Here is a 19,700-nt window from a genome sequence, read left to right as displayed (position 1 = left end):
GGACATGAGTGTTACTAGTGGTGTGGCAAAAAGCCTTAAGAGCAAAGAATGCAGCCTGCAATTCTAGAATATTAATGTGGTTGGTGGTCTCAGCATCTGTCCACCTTCCACCTATTTCCTGATTCCCCATAGCTGCCCCCCAGCCTTTTTTGGAGGCATCTGTTTGTATAACCATGCCGGGATTGGGTCGTACAATGTCCCGGTGTACAGTTGGCATATTTGCAATCCACCATTTCAGCTCAGCTATGGAGCTACTCGTTAGTTGCATATGGGATTTGTAGTTCCCTTTGTTCATTTTCAGTGCTTGAATTTTGTTAGACTCCAATGAACGGTAATTTAGTGGCCCATATTGGGCTCCAGGAAAGTTGGATACTATAAGCCCTATCACTTCAGCAACCTCTGTTATCGTAGGGTTGTGTTTAGCAAGTAAACGTTGACAGGCGGTAACTACTTTCTGGATTTTGCTTTCAGTGGGAGTTACTGTCATATCATTTGAATCAAGGACAAACCCCAGAAATGTAAGTCGCTGAGTAGGGATGATAACTGATTTGGTAGGATGTAAGTGAAATCCTACTTTCTTAAATAGTGAAGCTGTGACTTTAACATTGTCAAGGCACTCAGATGATGTGTCACCTTGTAAGTAAGAATCATCAATGTAGCCTAGGCTTAGATACCCTAGGTTGTGCAGTGTGGCATAAACTGGTTTAAGGAGTTTAGTAAAAACTCGCGGTGCACAACTGAGTCCATTTGCCATGCATGTATACTGGTAAAGTGTACCATTAAATATAAACTTCAGGTATTTTTGGTGTGCATGAGAAATGGGTACTGTGTAATAGGCATCTTTTAGATCAATTGAGGCCATGAAGCATCCAGGCTTCATCATTTTCACTGCCATTTCTAAGGTATCCATTTTAAAATGGTGGTACTGTACAAATTCATTGAAAGCTCGTAAATTGAGTATCATCCGGTAAGTGCCATCAGGTTTAGGTCGGAGAAATATCGGAGAGATAAATTCTCCTGGTTCATGCCTGGAGTGTTTCACAACTCCTTTATTGATAAGGGTTTCAATTTCATTAGCAACAATAGCATGCTGCATGCGATTAAACACACTTGACCGCACATTGTCTTGCTCTGGCCTTAAGCCTGGAGTGAATTCTATTCTCACTCCCGTGACAAATTCTAAAATTGTGGGGTCTGATGTTATGGCCCGCCATTCAGACAAGGCGCTGACAATTTGGCCCGCTCGAAAGCGCAGCTGATTGTTAAATAAAGCATGTAGTTCAGTATCTTTACTATCAGCAGTTGTTTGTTTTGTACATACCTTTGTGGCGGGCGTAATCAGCATTAGTTTTGTTTCGTTTCTCCCTCCTTCTTGAACTTTGATCTTGGGGGACGGCCTTTGGACAAAAAATCATTCCTTGGCCGCGTGTATGGCTGGAATCGCCGATTGCCTTGATACCCCTGATTGCGCTGGGAGCTCGAGCCGTATTTCCTTCCGTGAGCTCGCGCTTGTTGTGGCCTGACTTTCTTGGCCAGTTTGTTGGCATCGGAAATATCCTTTGTCAGTTTGGATAGATCCCCAAACAAGTACTCTGAGGTTGGAGGGATTGTAGTTGAAGTACATAGGGCAGAATAGTCGCGATGTAGGTCTTTCTTCATCGCCTGGCGCCTCGACGAATTCATATCGTGGAAACATTGCATGGCCAATGTTATGGCATCTGTCAATGTTGACACTACTGCTTTGTCTCGTCTTCTTCTTGTTCCAGCACCAAATTAGTCGCTTTGATCATGGCAACAATGGAGGCAACAAGTGCATTCTGTGACTTTTGCGATTTTGAGTCACTGGTGCGAACTGGCGCGGGAATTTGGCTCCAAATAAGTGGATTCACTCTTGGGGTTCGTAAACCCTCGACATTTCCGGGCCGTGGATATTTCTCAATTCTTGTTTGGACTTTGTCCTCCTGGAGTTTATCCTTGAGGAGTCCGTCCATGAGCTTTGCAAGCCCTTCATCCACTTCATCTCCCGTTTTTTCACTGATGTCCAGTTCTTGGACTATTTTGGCAAGCAGTTTGCTGCCTGAGGCCTTTTCTGTTGGCTTCTTGCCGGTGTCACCTTCGCCCACGCCTGCAGCGGTTAATTCTCCGTCCTCCTGGTCTACATTTATATCATCCCGTTCATCCTCGTAAACGGGTTCCACCAAAGGAGCGACTGTTTGCTTAAGGTCTCTCAACTCAGTCAACACTGACTTGAACATGTCAACGAGTGTTGGATTCTCGGAGCTGCCAGTCAAGCCCGCGCTCGTATCAGCATTCTGGTCGGCCGACATTTCTATGAAGCTTGTCGGCGGATAAGTTTTGCTTTTCCAACTGCGTTGGAACGCTAGCTTTCGTTTCGATAACCACCAACTACGTTGGTGTTGTGTTATTTCTGTTACGGCCTAGTAGTTTTTCCAACTGCGTTGGAAATAGGCCGAGCTTTTGTAAAATTTATCGGGAGATCGTCGATCTTCGATGTTCTTCGCGCTTCAACACACGTGCAATGACTCGCGCATGCGCTGTGCTATCTCATGGGATCTCCTAGCCTCCGGTCATGTGATAGAATTGTTAATTATTATACATTAGAATTACTTTGAAGCATGTGATTGGTCGAGAGCATTCAGTCAATATGGGCAATTCCATGTGAGAATGTGAAAAATCCAGATTTTTAAAAAGTGATTGGACATAAAATCATACCCTGTACTATATTGTTGACAAGTTATAGTACATAGAAAAATAAATTTCAGTTCGCTTGTGATAGCAATGCATTCAGGGGGGTCTCCAAAGTAAGTGTTTATTTTTTAATAATAAACAATAGGTGAGAGACAAATTTTTTAACTTGCTTTATAAAATTTGGAAATGATTTGTGTCTATAAACAGTTATATCAGAAGAAATACCTCAAAGGAGTTAATACATAAAAAATATAAATTTCACCCTGAACTTTTTTAAAAAATAGTTATTAACAAAGCAAATTTTGTTACGGACGTTACGTAACGTCCGTAACGTTTACACAATCTTTTTCCATTCTTAAAACAACCATTTAAAAGATTTCAAAGATATTTCTGCCACAAAGCTAAATATTCTTTAGAAACACTTTGGTAAAAAGTGGTCCCTGAAAAACTGCAACATTTTCCAAAAAATGGTAACAAAACTTTGTTACGGACGTTACGTTACAATTCTTGAAGCTTGTAATTTTGGACTGTTTCTGCCACAGTTATAGGCAATTTTGGATATGTGAATTCTCAAAGAAAGCAGTGTTTTAGAGAAGGAATGGATTATACCCACTGGAGTCCAGTATATGTCTGTGGGCTTAGATAGTTTAAACATGCTCATGCTCAAGGCTGAGTACCTTATGTAAAATGCATGTAGTGTCCTTCACACTGTGTTGGGACATTTCACAGCTTTAACATAAAGTAACAACCAGTTTGATTTATAAAATGTTAAATACAAGCCATTTTAAACTTTTATGTCCAAAAAATTGTGGCCTACAATACAAAATAATATAATAATTCACACAGTGTAACCTCCGTAACATTGGCTGTAACGTCCGTAACGTTATAGTTCACATAGCATTGTATAATTGCGAAAGTGAGTTTAAATGAAATGAAGCTTTTTGGTTCACACAACTACTATACTTCAAATATTTGGAGCAGTTCATGCAATAAGCCCTGACACTTCACAGGAATTTTCCATTAATACCAGTGCTTTTGCTCATGTGGTTGTTTTTTATGTAACGTCCGTAACAGTGTGTTTTTTGCTCTATTTTAACATATAGGCCAGTCAGGTGGAAAACTTTTATAACTCAATTAATGCATCAGTAGGCACAAACATGATAATCAATTTAACATTGGACAACCTCTTCCTATTCTATGCCTGTGCTAGATTTAAGTTTCAAAAATGACTCTGAATGTAACGTCCGTAACTGTGGAAATGCCCATATACAGTAGCATGTGAACTTGACATGATAACCCAATATCTGCAGCAGATATTGGGTTATCATGTTGAGTTCAAAGTCCGCCTAGTTTCCAAGCCCTTCATCCGTGTAGTGCTGTCAAACTTTTGAAAATATGGCTGAGCAATTCGCCTCCGTTTCCGAAGAGGAATTGAAAGTTTTGATCCAGAATAAAGATTCTAAAAACACCAAGAGAACAACAAAAACAAGCGTAAAAATTCTGACTGATTATTTGAGGGAGAAGAACCTGGAGGAACCACAAGATAAAACTGCTTTGGCCAATGTTCTGACAAAGTTTTACGCCGGCGCTTGAAAAAGTGATGGCAAATTGTTTGAAAACGTTAATAAAACAATTATTGAATTCGGTTTTCGCATGATATCGTGCATTATCAAAACACAGACACAAGGTTTTGATAATAAGCAATTATTGGATGAGGTTGAGCATGATATTGTGAATTATCAAAACCGAGGCTGAGGCAGATAACACAGACACGAGGTTTTGATAACTCACAATTTCTTGCGGAAACCGAATTCAATAATTGTTTTATTATACGTTTTCAAACAACTTGCCATCACTTTTTCTAGCGCCGGCGTAAAACTTCATCAGAACATTGGCCAAAGCGGTTTTATCTTGTTGTTCCTCCAGGTTCTTCTCCCTCAAATAATCATTCACTTTTACACTTGTTTTTGTTGTTCTCTTGGTGTTTTTAGAATCTTAATTCTCGATCAAAACTTTCAATTCCTCTTTGGAAACGGAGGCGAATTGCTCAGCCATATTTTCAAAAGTTTTACAGCACTACATGGACGAGGGGCTTGGAAACTAGGTGGACTTTGAACTTAACTTATCACACGCTACTGTATATTGACTGAAAGCTCTTGACCAATCACATGTTTCAAAGTAATTCTAATGTATAATAATTCATGATATCATGCTCAACCTCATCCAATAATTGCTTAATATCTGTTCTGTACAGATAACAAAGTTAATAACAATAACATTCTGACAGGCTGTAGGGATGATAGAAAGCAATTTCTTTTTGACCATATAGTATGGACATAGTGACAAATTTGCTGAATAATTAAAATACTCATTTAACTGTTGGTCATGTTACTGTTTTGTTTCTTGATAAGTGATGTTTTTAATTCAACATTATTATTTATTATCATTATTATTAAAACAGATCAAGCTCTGCAGAGACATCTAAATAAACTTCCAGAGCCTCCAATGATAAGAGAAAACCTCAAAAAGGAAATAAAAATGTTTGTGGAAATGTTGCAACAAAAAGCAAGAGAGGAAGGGAGGTACAGTATAGTCTCAATGTTAAAGTGCCTATCACCCTTAGAACAAACAGAAAATTGGGGTTTGAAGTTTATTCTTGAGTTTGAGAAAGCAAAAGAAATCGCATACCACATTCTCGTCTCCAGAGCCACTTGTCCCTCTTAGCTGGCAAAGCCTGAGCACAAAAAGGACAAAAGGCTCTGATGTAGAGATACACGATTTGATTGGCTGGATTTTTATGAAGGGAGTTTCAAATCTAGCCAATCAAATCAACTGCTTTTAACTCTGGTATAGCAAAGGAGTTTTAAAAAGGTTCATTTGATTAGCTGTTCTCTGAATGTTTAAATCCAGCCAATCGAATCATGTGTCTCCAGAGCCACTTGTTTCTCCTGCTGAGGCTTGGCGACTAAGAGGGACAAGCAGCTCTAGATCTGGGGACAGAATGTCTCATGCCTTAGAGTAAAAAACTGCACATCAAGAGAACTGGGACTGTGCGACAGTGAGCAGTATCTTAGTTATAAGGAACAACAAAGATTAAACACATCAGAATGGCTTTGCTTGGATTATAAGAAAGTTCTCTAGCTGGTGTTCGTTGTTGCATTAACTTTTCTTTTGTTGTCTTTATTAAGGAATTCAGCCTCCGTTTTGAGTAAAGAGGAATCTAATGTAGTGAACTATGTCTTTGAAAGTACAGGTAAGACAGAAAAATTAATGATTAAAAAGGGACTACCATTATAATGGCGAAATGAGTGTTATTTTCTACTTGCTGAGTGAAACAAAATAAGTGGAAAATTTTTTCTCTCACACACCTGCTGGGACCTGGGAAAGGGTCATGTGACTTTTGGTGGGCAGTTTTTTTTGTTGTGTCTGCCATTACTGAACTTTACCCTCCCACCTGCTGAAAGATTTTCAGTTGGCACTGTATCTTTTGTTAGCTTTGCCATTGTGTAATTTTCCCTATGATGCATGATGTACATGTAGGTTTTGTTGAGTTTGTAAGTAAACTTGTTTATTAAAAACATCATACATTACGGTTGTAGGACCGAATTACGTACAATATAAAAAATTACATTAAAAATGGTTTTAAAAAAAATGGTTAGGAGGGACAAGTGGCTCTGGGGGCTGGTTTGTGGTGGTCAGCCTGGCATGGCTACCAGTGGTGTGTGAGAAATAATAATATATTACTTCTGCTGCATGAACTTTTTGGAAATCTTGAAACCTGTAGTAGGTTCTTGTAGTGCCCTACACATCACTGTCCTTTTTTACCCCCCTGTTCCTTGAAGTTTTGTAAATGCAGTCCTCAAGGCTATCTAAGAAAATTATAATGTTACATGTTGCAACAACCACAAGGAGAAAGTCCAAACTTTACAGTAACATTACATTACAGTTCACAGGGATGTGCCCTTGCTTATAAAAAAGGATGCCCTAAAATTTCGAGACTTTTCATTCATGGCCCTACTATTTGACTTGACCTTCGACTATTAAGTCTGATGGGAACTGGGTATCTTTATGCTTGTGTCTACTTAACCTGTGTGGAGTCATGTTTTAACTGCCAATCATTTACATTGTACATTCAACTCTCCTTTCATTGGCAGCAGCACGCCCGTCCAGCTCATCAAGCCGACCATCCACGGCACATTCATCCAGAGATGGACGTCAAACTCCCATGCGAGCCACACCCAGCAGTGATGGCAGCAGGTGAAAGGATGAGCTTAATACAGCGCAGTAGCCACAGCACTTGTTAAATTAATTTCTGCTTAAAAATGATTGAGAAGATTACAGAAAGTTGAATTTTTAATAGCAATTAAAGCTATCTACATATGTACCTACTCTGCTAATACACAGCACTGTACTACCTCTCTTCCTTCCTACCTATACTGCCTATTCACCTTTATCTACCTACATTGACCAATCGGCTGATCGGTCGGCCGACCCACAATCCTGGACACAGTTGTTAATTCTTGGGACATTTGATGTTTTTCTCACTTGAATTATTTTTATGTGTTATCATTTGTAACAAATTGTCAAGTTATGGATGTTGAAGTAGGTGTCCCAAGAAATTAATGACTCAGGTTAAAGGCCCACTCACCAACCTACCTACACAACCTGTTCCCACCAACCTCTGCTTATCCTTCTGTCCAGCTGTCCAGTCCCTCCTTCGCTCTTTCCATCCATCTGTTTCTCTCTTCACCTGCTCACCCATTGGTCAGCGTCTAGCTACTTAGTGTCACTTTGTACATATGTTTATCAAGATTTATTGTTGTGTTTCAGGTGTACGTCTTCTCTCAGTGATCATCTGGATTCCATGAATGACAAATTGAATGCACTGGAAATTGATAGGATTACTGATCATCTGAGGTATTGTTCTACTCTTTGGATTTCATTTTACTCCACCAAATGTGGGTTGGATAGCAGCTCTTGTAAGGTCTTGCATGAATAACTCGCTACCCTTTGAGAGGACAATAGAACAAACAACAGGAACAATGCCTCTGGTCCTCAAAACAATAGCAACTGCTACATTAGGGGGTCGGGAATTATATCTTCAAGCTACAAGAGCTGCTACACTACTGCCAAAAAATTAATATGTAACTTTAAAAAGGCATTAATTAATGTGTCTTTGCTAACATTTGAAAAAGATTGTGCTCTAATCTTTAGTGTTTCAGGTGCCTACAGTAATTTCAGTAATTTAGCATTATTGAAAGACTACTGTTTGAGATAGTCTTCTTTGGGCCTAGTCCATTATAGCTGCCCACCAATGCAATACTCATCAGTAAAGGGGGGGGGGGGGTTCTACTGCAGGCAGGAGAAGATATGGTAGAAAGTGGGATTTCCAAGGTTGTGGGGGGTGGGAGAAAAAGGGAAATTTTGCAGCATTGCATAATATTTTGCAACAGAAACCGCTAAGAAAGTAGCGAGAATTGGGAGTTTAAAGTACAAAAAGTGAGCAGTTCAGTCCTCCCCCTAGTCTCCCCACAGTCACTGTCGTGCTAAACCCTGCACTGATGAGTCATTAGACTCTTATGATACCAAGAATATTAGAACATACACACTATACATTTCCTTTCTTTTTTTCATACTAGGCAATTACTACTGGAAGAAAAAGAGGGCCTCCTTGGAGACATAGCCTTCTTGCAGGTACAGTTATAATGTAGTAACCTAAAATGTGCTTGGGTAGAGAACTGTGCTTTACTAATTCAGACAACTGTGATAGGAGTACAATATAAGTCCATATCCAGTGGGTAAGGGGACGGGGTGAAATGGGGGGGGGGACTTTTTCGGGTGATATCTAAGATTTGACGGGTTATTTTCAGGACACTTCACCACTTCTTGTTTCTCAAGACTAACTGCAGACTGGAGCAGTCTTTGCCGTTAGAAACTCACTACTTACCGAGGTGTATTATGCTCGTTTTTTTCCAGGATTGTTTAATGGAGGAGTCAGATTACAGAGACCAGGTCACATCCTCTGTAGAACAAGAACCATCGCTAAAAGGTAATAACTATCCACGCTTGTCTGGCTGCCCATTAGATCTTGATTTTATATGTTAGTATTACATAAAAGCAAAGCATTAGCATTACAGTCACTCTCTTAGTTCCTTGCCCCCGGGTGGGGGATAGGGCCGGGATTACAGTCACTAGTTAGATTCAATATAGGTAAAGGTACATGTACAGTTCATGTAGGTTAAGTCTGTTTTCGAGCCTAGTGGCCTATCAGGCCGGAGCTTATCCTGGTTTCCGTAGCAGGAAGCAACTAGGAGTATTTCTTTTCCCCCCTGGATGGGATGCTTGTCCATCATTGGAATTTTTTTCAAGCTGCAACAAGTTTGTAGTTGTAAAATGAGATCAGTGTCTGCTAGCTAGAACGTGTTTTCTTTTAGGCGGGTGTTTTCATTAATTCCGGAATCTGCTGTACTATACAATGATACTACCATTTGGATCCATCCTTCGAAAATAAAGCTGCAAATTCAAGTGCAAATTTGAGATACCAGGCGGGTGTTTTGTTATGAACTGAATCCTCCAAGGAGTCTCGAGGAGTTAACAACAGCTATCACTTGCTGACTTGTAAGATTCCGAACTCCGTGGAATATAACCTGTCATTCGGTCTCCTCGTTCACTGATGATTCTGTCGATGATGAAGCATTTGAACAAAACATGTTGGCATGGCGCCTAAAACTTTGTTAATTTTACCATATAACCGCCAACGTTTCTAGGTTAAAAGTGACATATAACCAGACAAAACAACGCGCAAAATTCGACACGCTTGAACGATGGACGCAAATGGTAGTAAATATATGAAAAAAAGTCTGTTTTTCATGCAGAAATCTATGCTCAAACTCTGAACTTTTCTGTGAAAAGCATTCCTCCTTTGGAGTGCACGTAGCTACTGGAACCTTTTTAGTTTTTTATTATTTGTTTGTTATTTCCATGTATAGACTTGCGTGATTTGGGGACGAAACTTGAAAAAGAACTTCTCCACAATGTTACACCGGTAGCAAAGTAAGTTGATTAACGTTAAATTTCTCCTTACAATATCGATACATTGTCAACCAGACCGGTAATGAGAATACAGTTGACTCCCGATAACTCGAACCTTCAAGGGAAATTGAAAATGGTTCGAGTTATCGGAAGTTGAAAACAAATTACCGGAAATAAGGAAAACGGGTATTTACTGATTTTCTATTCATAGAACAGTGTAGACCAGCGTACATTTTAAATAAACAAATTTAATTAGAGTATAAATAAGCCGAAAGAGAAAGGAACAACTTATTTTTTAATCACTGTCAGGTATACATCAAAACGTATCGTAAAACAAAGCAAATTTTTTACCGAGGGTAAAATTACAGTAAATGTATAACGGAAATCCAGGGGAAACGGATTTTGGTTCGAGTTAGCGCGTGGTTCGAGTTAGCGAGGGTTCGAGTTATCGGGAGTTGACTGTAAAAACAATCGTCAACTAGGGAGTAATATCCTGATGTGTCATCAAATTCTCAAAACTAACATTGTAAAAAATGTATGGGCGTCAGTAAGGAGAATAACACAGACACCGAAAAGACCAAAGAACAAGTGGTTGTCAACATTTATATGTAGCTTCCAGTAAATAATATTGCCAGTGGCGGACCTATTGGAGGGGCCCGCCCCCCAGGGGGGTACTCCGGCTTGTAAATGACGGGGATGATCGAAGGATTTTTTTTGGGTTTGAAATTTTCGATTCCGGGATTTTTTTGGGTTGGAAGATTTGGCAAGTATTTTTTTGGGTGACTTGATTCAAATAGGGGATTTTGTTGGGTATTAAAAACAAAATTAAGTGCCTTGGCGCGGCCTTGGCGTATTTATGGTATGATGAATAATCAAACTCGAGCATTATTGCCCCTCCTGGCAATTTAGGGGTAATTAGGGTCCTGAGTTTTGCCTTCATTCTATCATCCCCGTCATTTACAAGTCGGAGTACCCCCCTGGGGCTCGCCCACCTTATTTTTAGGCCAAACCAAGGTCTGTAGGGCTGGTAACGGAGATAACCGTTAAACTCCGAAAATAAGCCCAGGGCTTTTATCTGGTCAACGTCCCTTGAGGTGGGCTTATATTCTGCAATTTTTTAGATGCATTTAGGAATACCACACGGCAGAACTCTGTTTCTATCTTTCCTTCTTTCAATGGCACTACAATCAGTATTTTTTCATTGCATAAACTTTTGTAATCAGTCCCCCTAATATTTTTTTTTCTCGTGCTCTATCACAGGCAGCCAAAACGAAGACTTTCCGAGTCAAAAAAGCAAGTTTCTTTGGAAGAAAAACCTTCACTCCCTAACAGACGAGTATCCACTGGATTAGAGGCTCATCCTGTACCCAGGCCTCCCTCGACTTCACATAACCGTCACCATCACGGCATGGTACCCAACAGAACAGTCACAAGTAAAAGCACTGAGGCCACCGGTCTTCCTCGGGGGCAGTTCTCCCCGTCACCGCCCTCATCTGCCAATCAAAGCAGATTGACACCTTCTCCACCCAGCTCTGCGAAAACCGGAAGGCCGACATCGGCGGCAAGGTTTCGGAAAATGGTCGTGGAATGTCGGGACAACGCGAGGTAGATCGGCTGCAAGATATAACAACGTGAAAGGGAAATTAACAAACACTGGACGGTCATACGGCCACGTTTTGTGGAAGCTTCTTGTGAATTCTCGTTTGGTCTTGATCTTTGGAACTTGATTGCCGATTGTTTATGATGTGTGAAGTTTTTGAAAAATTTCAGTTTTCAACTGAACGTAACGTTTATAATATAGAGTGAGTGTGCGTGAGTGCTTGAAAAAACCAAAAGTTTCAGAGAGACGTACTTGACCTCTCAAGAGGTAAGAGAGGCATCTTTGTCGCGACCTGCTCGCGGTCAAAATTTTCTTAAAGACGAATTACACATTAATTCGTGAAGTGTGTAATTATTGTACGTATAAAAAGAACTCTGTATATAGTATGCTTTTATTCACACCGGGTATTTATTAAATTTTATTTTGTTCACAATGCCGTGATAATCTGTTTAGTCTTTGAGACAACCTTCACCGACAGCTGACCCTGCCCCCCCCCCCCCCCCCCCCCGTGCTTCCCTTCCACGTTCCCCGAGACATTTCCTGTTGATTACACCACTCGCTACCTGTGAGTTCCATCGTTGCGTTTGAATTCCCTGATACGTTGCAACGTACCCCCGAGCGGGGCAGGGGATGGCCTGCGTTAATTAATTCGACCTGCAACGCAGGCCTAGGCAGGGGAGTACTCTTTATATTTTTGGGTGGGGGTATGCCGCTGGGATTTTGAAATCCTTACCCTCTACCAGACCATATTATATCCTTGCAGAACAATAATAATTAGTAGGAGAAACTCGACACTATTTCAAACCGACGTTTCAGCTCATCGAGAATTCTTGAACGAAACGAATCATAATGGCGGACTAAAAAACTTCGTGTACGCTGTTGCTGAAGTGTAACGTTTCATCATCATTTATTAGCCACTTAAATCATTTAAACGAAAAACAAAACATGAAAACAAACAAGCTTACCTGGTGTCCTTATTTTTTTAGTGCTTCGGAAGCCATATGTGCGATTTCCGTTTCAAATGTCTATCACACACTAAAAGCGAGACAAAGTTGGAAAGCAAATTTTGGAAATTTGCGCAAAGAACTTCGATTATGTTATTTGCGGTATGAAATAGGAAAGTTTCTGCATTTTTGCCGGAAATTGACTAGTGTTAGTGCAAAACATTAATTTAAAACTTATTTTTTCTTGTTTAAAACATATCCCATCAAGGGATCCAGACCTTCAGGTAAGTGGGGGCCTGTTTATCCACACCATGGGATAAAAGGGGGGAAGGGCACTCTAGAAAATATTTTTTTCTTTGCACTGTGGGCCTTGGTTTCCTCTAAAAATAAGGTGGGGGCCGGGCCCCACCCCTAGATTCTCCAGTCTAGGGCTTTCCACAAGTTGCTCGGGAACTTTTGGACAACTTTTCCCCCTTCGAGCAACTTTTTTCCTCTCGAGCAAGTTGTTGCATTTTGAGCAATTTCCAGACCGAAGGCCGAAGATTTGTATCAAAACATTACAAATCTCGTCAGCAAACATGACGTCATCAATATCTTCACGATTTTTCTCAGTTAAAGAAATCCTTATTACTTAACCAATTTTCCCCTTAATATGTTATTTAGATACTTCTTTTGCAGTAAAATTGCATAAAACTGCTTAGAAATCTTACTCTCAAATGGAAATTAGAATATATTTAGAGAAATTCTCTTGATTAGAAGCAGCGTTTTGGACTTTTTGGAGCAACTTCGAACAACTTTTATAAGCAGAAGCAACTTTTTTGGAATTTTAGAGCAACTTTTGAGCAACTTTTTGAGAAATTTCGAGCAACTTTTTGGGAAATCTCGAGCAACTTGTGGAAAGCCCTACCCTCCAATGCCCTTTGCGTCTTGAATACCGAACGTTTCTGGCGAGAAAATCGAAGAAAATTTACATTGCAAATATCTTCCACCATACGGGCTTTCTGAATCTGCTAATTATTCATCACGGGTCAAGTTTGCCACCATCCATGTTTGTTGGTTTTCGATGGTGGCATTCCGTCTATGTCTGCAAAGAAATGGGAAAAAGATTTGTTTTGTTAAGGCAGAAGACTTTAGTTACAAGACGAAGGATTTCCTGCAACAGCCGGGCGCTATGTGGACCGAAATAAGGATATGTTCATTGTTACAGGACAAGATTTGGACAAACCCAAGGTACACGTGTTTGATCTTTGCTCGATTCGCGCTGTCTGGCCATTTATCGAGTTGTTACGTATTCTTGAGAGTTTTATGAAAGCTTAAAGACTACTTCGTCTGTTTCATTCTTCCAAAAACATGAAACAGATGGGCTTTTCTCTTGAAGTACATTAATTGAAATTTGTATTTTTTTGGAGCAACAAAGGACAGGGCATAATCTTTTAATAGAAAGAGACGCGAACTTTTAGGTTAAAAATACATGTTTTAGATGATTCTGTATCCATTTTAGTGCTGTTATGGAATTCTTTCAGTTCGCTTTAAGATCATTTATCTTTATGTTTAGCTTTCCGAGTGTTGAATTGAAGTGGAAGTATTTCCGCACAGCACCATACATTAATTATGCGTACAAATTCTTCCATATAATCGTTCACACACGAACGGCAGTCATGACAACGAGAGTTACAAAATTGTACGCATAATTATGTATGGTGCTCAACAGAAATCTTTCCAATTGTTTTTTATTATTTTGTAACATTCTAGGCTTGTTCAACGGAGGAAATTGAAATGGACTGGTCTAAACACTTCTCTGTGACGTCAATCTTGGCCGTCTGACCATAGGTAAGTCTCTGAATACGAGAAATAATACATTGACATAGGCGGCGGAGCAGGGGGGTCAGGGGGGCTCCCTCTCACGTTTTGGTGCCGAAAATGTCGTGAGCGCAACGTTAAATTGGTTTGTCAAGATATTCCGTCTTGTGAGTGAGTTCAAATATCTTAGAAACTTCATTGGAAGTCTTCGGGAAACTTCGTTTATCTTCGGAAAAGTTTGAAAAATGATCGGAAACGTTTGTATGGCCTTCGAACAACAATCGGAGAATCTTCGGAAATCTTCGGTCTAGAAACTGCTAAGAAAACAAAAAGTTGCCAGAACGGAAAACGTTGCTCCAAATATGAAAACCTGCCGAGTATTTTTGGGACAGTCTTAGCCCCCCTCTCGCCCCCGCTCCGCCGCCTCTGATTGACGTTTTCTTGTTCACTTCATAGACAAATCAAATACTAGGAATTTGCTGTTTTCATAGTGATTTACTGGAGCATATTTATATTTCCTCAAGATTCAATGCAGAAGCGCATACAGCTGAATTCTCCCTACGTGCACTGTAAGAAATGTATGGGGGGGCATTGCACGTTTACAGAACAGTTGATCATTGAAACAAGCCATAGTAAAATATATGCCGCAAAAGAAGCCCTAGACTTATTTTTGCGAATGAGGTTTTGGGGGCTATTTAATTTCTGGGGGGTTGGGGGTAGGGGAGAGGGTTGGCATATTACACAAAGTAGTTTTCATAACTCTTAAAGGGAACCTCCGCTCTTAAGGCAATTGACGTTGAGTTGTTTGAAAAAATGTCTCAATTACGAATTTTACCAGACAAGGAAGAAATAGCAAATAATTATAACAATAAACGGAAAAAAAGATTATTGCTTTTAAATTTTTTGCGGCGCTATTTTGGAATATAAGACGTCAGCGCGTTGCCCAATTGTTTCACACAAAAGAACCTCTGCTTTCTCCAAAATGGTGGCTTGCGGGAAATTTGAAAGAGATAATCTTTTTGGTTTATTTATCACAAAGAATGCACTTGTCTAGAGAAAGCCAACAATTAGAGCTGTCCCAAAAATGCTCAAAATTTCCTTAAAGAGTTGCTCAAAAGTTCCTGCAAAATCCAAAACGTTGCTCAAAGGTCCTGCAAAATCCAAAACGTTGCTCAAAAGTTGCTCCAAAAAAAACAAAACGTTATTTTAAAATAGGAAAATTCCGCAAATGCATGCTAATTTTCCTTTTCCTAACAAAACCGGAACAGAAATATCCAAATAATATTTATTATTATATTATTAATTTATAATTAAATTACAAGGATTTCGTTCGCGACGAACAATTGTGAAGAAACCGATGACGTCATGTTTGCTGACGAGTTTCTAATGTAGAATGATCCGAAAGTTGAACATCTTCTGAACTTCCTCGGAAATCTTCGGCAAATTTCGTTTATCTTCGGACAAGTTCAAAAAATGCTCGGAAACGTTTGTATGGCCTTCGAACAACACAGCCCAACACTCGGACAATCTTCGAAAGTCTTGGTCTAGAAATTGCGAAGAAATGCCTGAAATTGAAAAAAGTTGCTTGAAATGTGAAAAGTTGTCCAAAAGTTAACGATCATCTTTAGCCCTACCAACGATGACTGCAAAATACAAAAAAATAGTTGAAATTAAGGCAACGAATAATCATAAATCAACATGAAATTGATGGTCCAAATGAGGATACAAATCCCATAACGACGATGGCCTCCGAGGGGGTGTTAGGGGGTCCCTAAAAGTATTTCTTCAAATTATTGTGTTCCCTGTTCCCAAAATATGCTCCTGTTCAAGCTCAACGGTTTTTACTTTGCGACTGATGGGGATTATTCCCGAAACGTTTCGCAAAACAAGAACATTTTAGCACTTTTTGAGAAAAACATTTCATAGTACATGAACAAAAAGCTACACAGCAACTTATTATTTTTATCCTGTTCCTGTGTTCCCAGTTTTAGATGTCTTAGGTTAAAGGGACTATGTCACGGATTTTAACTGATTTTTGAACGGCCAAAATTTACATTTGTGTCGCAAGAAACCTAAAAATAGTAGTCCATTTTTATTAAAAATTACTATATTAGAGCACTGAAACTGTTAACGAGCATCTTTGGCTGCAGATGGCTCGGATGCAAACGGATTGCTATTTGAAAAAGTTAGGCAAACGTTTTCAAGTTGTTTCCGCGCGTCTTCGAAATATTGATATTTATAAACGTAGTGTTTTCTATCCGCAAATTAAGGTTATATATTCCTTTAGATGTTCAAAGATAATGTTTCTTTAAGGTTAAGTTGTCCACCACTAATTTCAGAACAGCTGCAAGCACAAATCTGCAAAATCCCCGTGACATAGTCCCCACAATGGCCAGAGTTAATGGCCATGTTGCCTTGTTCCCTGAAACCCCTGGGAGAGCCTCAACAACAGGCGGCTAGCTTCACAATCTGAAACTACATGGCTAATTATTGTTGTATGAAGGTTATTTGTTTAACATCCATTATTTCCATTTTACATTTCCAACAGGCAAATAATTGAGCGTCATTGGCTGTGGCAATATCCCTGTGTGGTTCAAGCTAACAAGAAGCCAGGGATTTACGGATCATTGAGCAACTCTTCTGTCCAAGGTTTGTGTTGCAATTTTATCCTTTTAGTTGGAGAATTAATTAGTTCAGATTGCTAGTTGATTTTGAGCGGTTTTCACTTGAGTGTCGAAAGTAACTTGCGTTTGCTTTGGTTTTGCAGTACTTCGCATAGTGATTTGCTTAAAAATCTCGCGCCACTTTCTCAGCCAATCAGAACTAAAACCAAAACCAATCGCGTCTCCCTCGCGCACATTTTCCCGCGCTTCGTGCCGGCTTCATGTATTTGCTTCGAGTTTTGATTGGTTCACTGCCGGGATTGCCTCTGTCCTTTGTGATTGGCTAGAGTAATAACAGGTAATTACTTTGGTTTTGGTTTTACGACACTCAATTGAAAACTGCTCTATTACTTTCTGATTGATCGGACAACTTCAAAATTTATAGTTCAAGGCCAGGTTGTTCCAAAACCGATTAACACTAACCCAGGATTAAAAGTGGATCTAGAGTTCAATTTCTCTTGTATAAAAGTGTTTTTATTGCTAATGTTTTGCCGAGTTTGAGATGAGTTGACGTCAAAACTGGAGGATAAAAAATATAAACAGAAAAACTTTGAGAAAAGTTAAAAAATTAAAAGCAAACTTTACGCATATCTATGATTAGCTTAATCGTGCTTTGAATAACCCGGCCCATCTTGGTAATCTTATTTTATTTTGATGACTTAAAATTTTCTAAAATACAGAATTAAAACGCTTGCAAACATTAACGAAATCATCTGTGCAGCTTGTAGAAAGAAATGTTTGAAGAATTCCAACATTGAACCTAACTTTGCAGCCAAAATCATTTGATCGAATACCATCTAAAGTTTTGCAGTGAATGTTAAAATACGTTTGGCCAAGTTACCATACATCTGGTTTGATATATTATTAGTCGAGAAAAGTCAATTCTTTATGCAATATAGGCTGTTCGGCTTTTTACCTGACTCAAATCAAATTTGCTCTGTATACGTTCAGTTTGGTTTTCATATGATTAATTGCTGCCAGTTCTGTCGTTATTTGTTTCGCCGGTCTGCGAGTTGATGTTTTAATCCCATTTGTAATTTGTAGTTTAACCCTCGCAACTTACGCACAAACTTTATTATTCATTTAAGGGATTGCTTGTAAAGCCTGGTTTCACGTGACGCAACACAACCCACGCGACCCTTCCCAACACACACACCTGTGCGCTTGCGTTTTTTCACGTGTAGAGGTACCCGCCCGCGCAGTGCAAACCAGGCTTAAGAAAGATGTTTGAGGTCGAATCTATGTTAATTTTTTTCATCCAAGGCATTCCAGTCAGCCAACTAAACCAAGATCACAATACCACGTTATAATAACCATTGTGTTTTTCCTGGAAAATAACAAATTTGAATTTTACAGCACACACAAATTTGCGCTCGCTTCCAAAACAACGAGTTCAAACCTAAGATATCGTAATCTTTTATAGTCAGGTAAAAGCTGATGGTTGTACTATTTGGGTTTCACCGTAAGTGTTTTAATTTATATAAAGCTCTGCTTTCTACAGTTTTATTTTCAATCATGATTTTAATGTTGTTCTTTTCGTTTATATTACAGGGCAAAACAAGTCGACCGTGCTGTGAAAGGACAAAGAAGCTATACAGTCAAGCAAACAGCCTTCGGTGAAAAGGATTCATCGGCGAAAGACATTGAATAAATAAAGTGAAAGTTTGCGTGGTTCATTTCGCGGGGAATGCACAGCAAAAATTTCTGCGCTTTTGAAAGGAGCTTTATGAGCGAAAAAAAAAACTAAGTCTTTTGGCGGGAAAAATTTCTGCGCTTTTGAAAGGGGCCTTTTGAACGAAAAAAACTAAGTCTTTTGGCGGGAAAAAGGGAAAAAAAAAAAAAAAATTTTTTGGAAAAAAGGCTGCGCTTTTGAATGGAGTCTAGTATTGAGTCAAAAATAAACTAAGTCTTTTGGCGGGAAAAATCTGTGCATTTACAGCAGATTTCACCCATCAAAAGGGCAGGAGTTTATTCTGATTTGATACTAGACCCCGTTTAAAAGTGCAGAAATTTTTCCCGCGTCGGCAACCCTCCATAGGCAAAATATATAAAAAGAGATAGCCTATATTCTGACTAGTTTCCAGGCCCCTTTCAAAAGCGCAGATTTTTTTTAATTTTTTTTCTTGTAAATAAACCAAGACTCATTTATTGATTACAAGTGTCTCTTTATTTCAACTTTTTAATCAGAAGAACCTTTATTATACAAAGTAGTAACCGTTAACTAACTATATTTCAAAGATGAAAATAAACAAGTACAAAAAACTGAAGTAGATTTTTCAAACAAGTAACTACTAACAAACTCGCCAAAAAGATGTCTTAAGTATTTTGGGTTTTTTCTAAGTGTAAATTGTTGGCGAAAGCAAATTAGATTAAACTTAACAATATTCTGCTAGTTTGCTTATAATTATGCGATAAGCAACTACTGGAAAACTCTCAGAAATTAATACTAAGTCCCTTGGCTGTTTGATTTTTGCAAAAAATCACAGGCAAAATAATCAAGTAAAAGCAAATCAGGTTAAATTAAATAAGTTCTGCTAGATTTGTTAAGTTTTATGCGACTACTGGACAAAAATGTTTAAAATATAAACTAAGTGTTTTGGTTGTTTGGCTTTTGCAATAAATCTTTGGCAAAATAGGTTTTTTACCCGGAAAAACATACGTAGGGGAAAATAAAAAAATAAAAAAAAAAAAAAAAAAAAAAAAGAAAAAATTATAATGGTAAAAAAATGTAATAAATATTTCACGGGTTTAGTGAAATCACTCTAGTCGGGTAAAGCAAAAATTTCTGATGATTTGTCAAGTTTTTTTGGCAAACAAATAATCAAATTTCAGATTACGAAGAAGTTTCAATGAAAGAAAAGGGAACGCACTAATTTAGACGTGGACCCATGCAATACATTAGAAAACCATGCAAAAAAGTTCTTCAAAAATGAGAAAAAAATTGTGCACCAG

At 38.9% G+C, this 19,700-nt stretch overlaps 1 protein-coding gene and 1 pseudogene across 3 annotated transcripts in view; one reads left to right on the top strand and one right to left on the bottom strand.

The window, feature by feature from the left end:
• LOC144638439 (uncharacterized) overlaps window positions 1-2,604 on the bottom strand; it is a 3,081-nt pseudogene extending 477 nt beyond the window's left edge. Inside the window, exon 1 of the transcript XR_013567949.1 lies at window positions 1,322-2,604. The product of XR_013567949.1 is annotated as an uncharacterized LOC144638439 (transcript). The remainder of the gene's footprint in view (window positions 1-1,321) is intronic.
• LOC144638416 (coiled-coil domain-containing protein 24-like) overlaps window positions 1-11,774 on the top strand; it is a 17,385-nt gene extending 5,611 nt beyond the window's left edge. Inside the window, exons 3-10 of one of the 2 annotated variants that reach the window (XM_078497613.1) lie at window positions 5,171-5,291; window positions 5,898-5,962; window positions 6,867-6,966; window positions 7,540-7,626; window positions 8,349-8,403; window positions 8,686-8,758; window positions 9,699-9,762; window positions 11,002-11,774. In XM_078497613.1, coding sequence (XP_078353739.1) covers window positions 5,171-5,291; window positions 5,898-5,962; window positions 6,867-6,966; window positions 7,540-7,626; window positions 8,349-8,403; window positions 8,686-8,758; window positions 9,699-9,762; window positions 11,002-11,350 — 914 coding nt within the window. In that variant the 3' untranslated portion in view covers window positions 11,351-11,774. Of the gene's footprint in view, window positions 1-5,170; window positions 5,292-5,897; window positions 5,963-6,863; window positions 6,967-7,539; window positions 7,627-8,348; window positions 8,404-8,685; window positions 8,759-9,698; window positions 9,763-11,001 lie in introns of both variants that reach the window. The other variant, XM_078497612.1, reaches the window with a different exon arrangement.
• Window positions 11,775-19,700: the final 7,926 nt, after the last annotated feature.

Source organism: Oculina patagonica, chromosome 14 (genome assembly GCF_052425735.1).
Source record: "Oculina patagonica isolate OP01 chromosome 14, crgOcupat, whole genome shotgun sequence".
Lineage (NCBI taxonomy): Eukaryota > Metazoa > Cnidaria > Anthozoa > Scleractinia > Oculinidae > Oculina > Oculina patagonica.
This window is presented reverse-complemented; position numbering and strand designations above follow the sequence as displayed.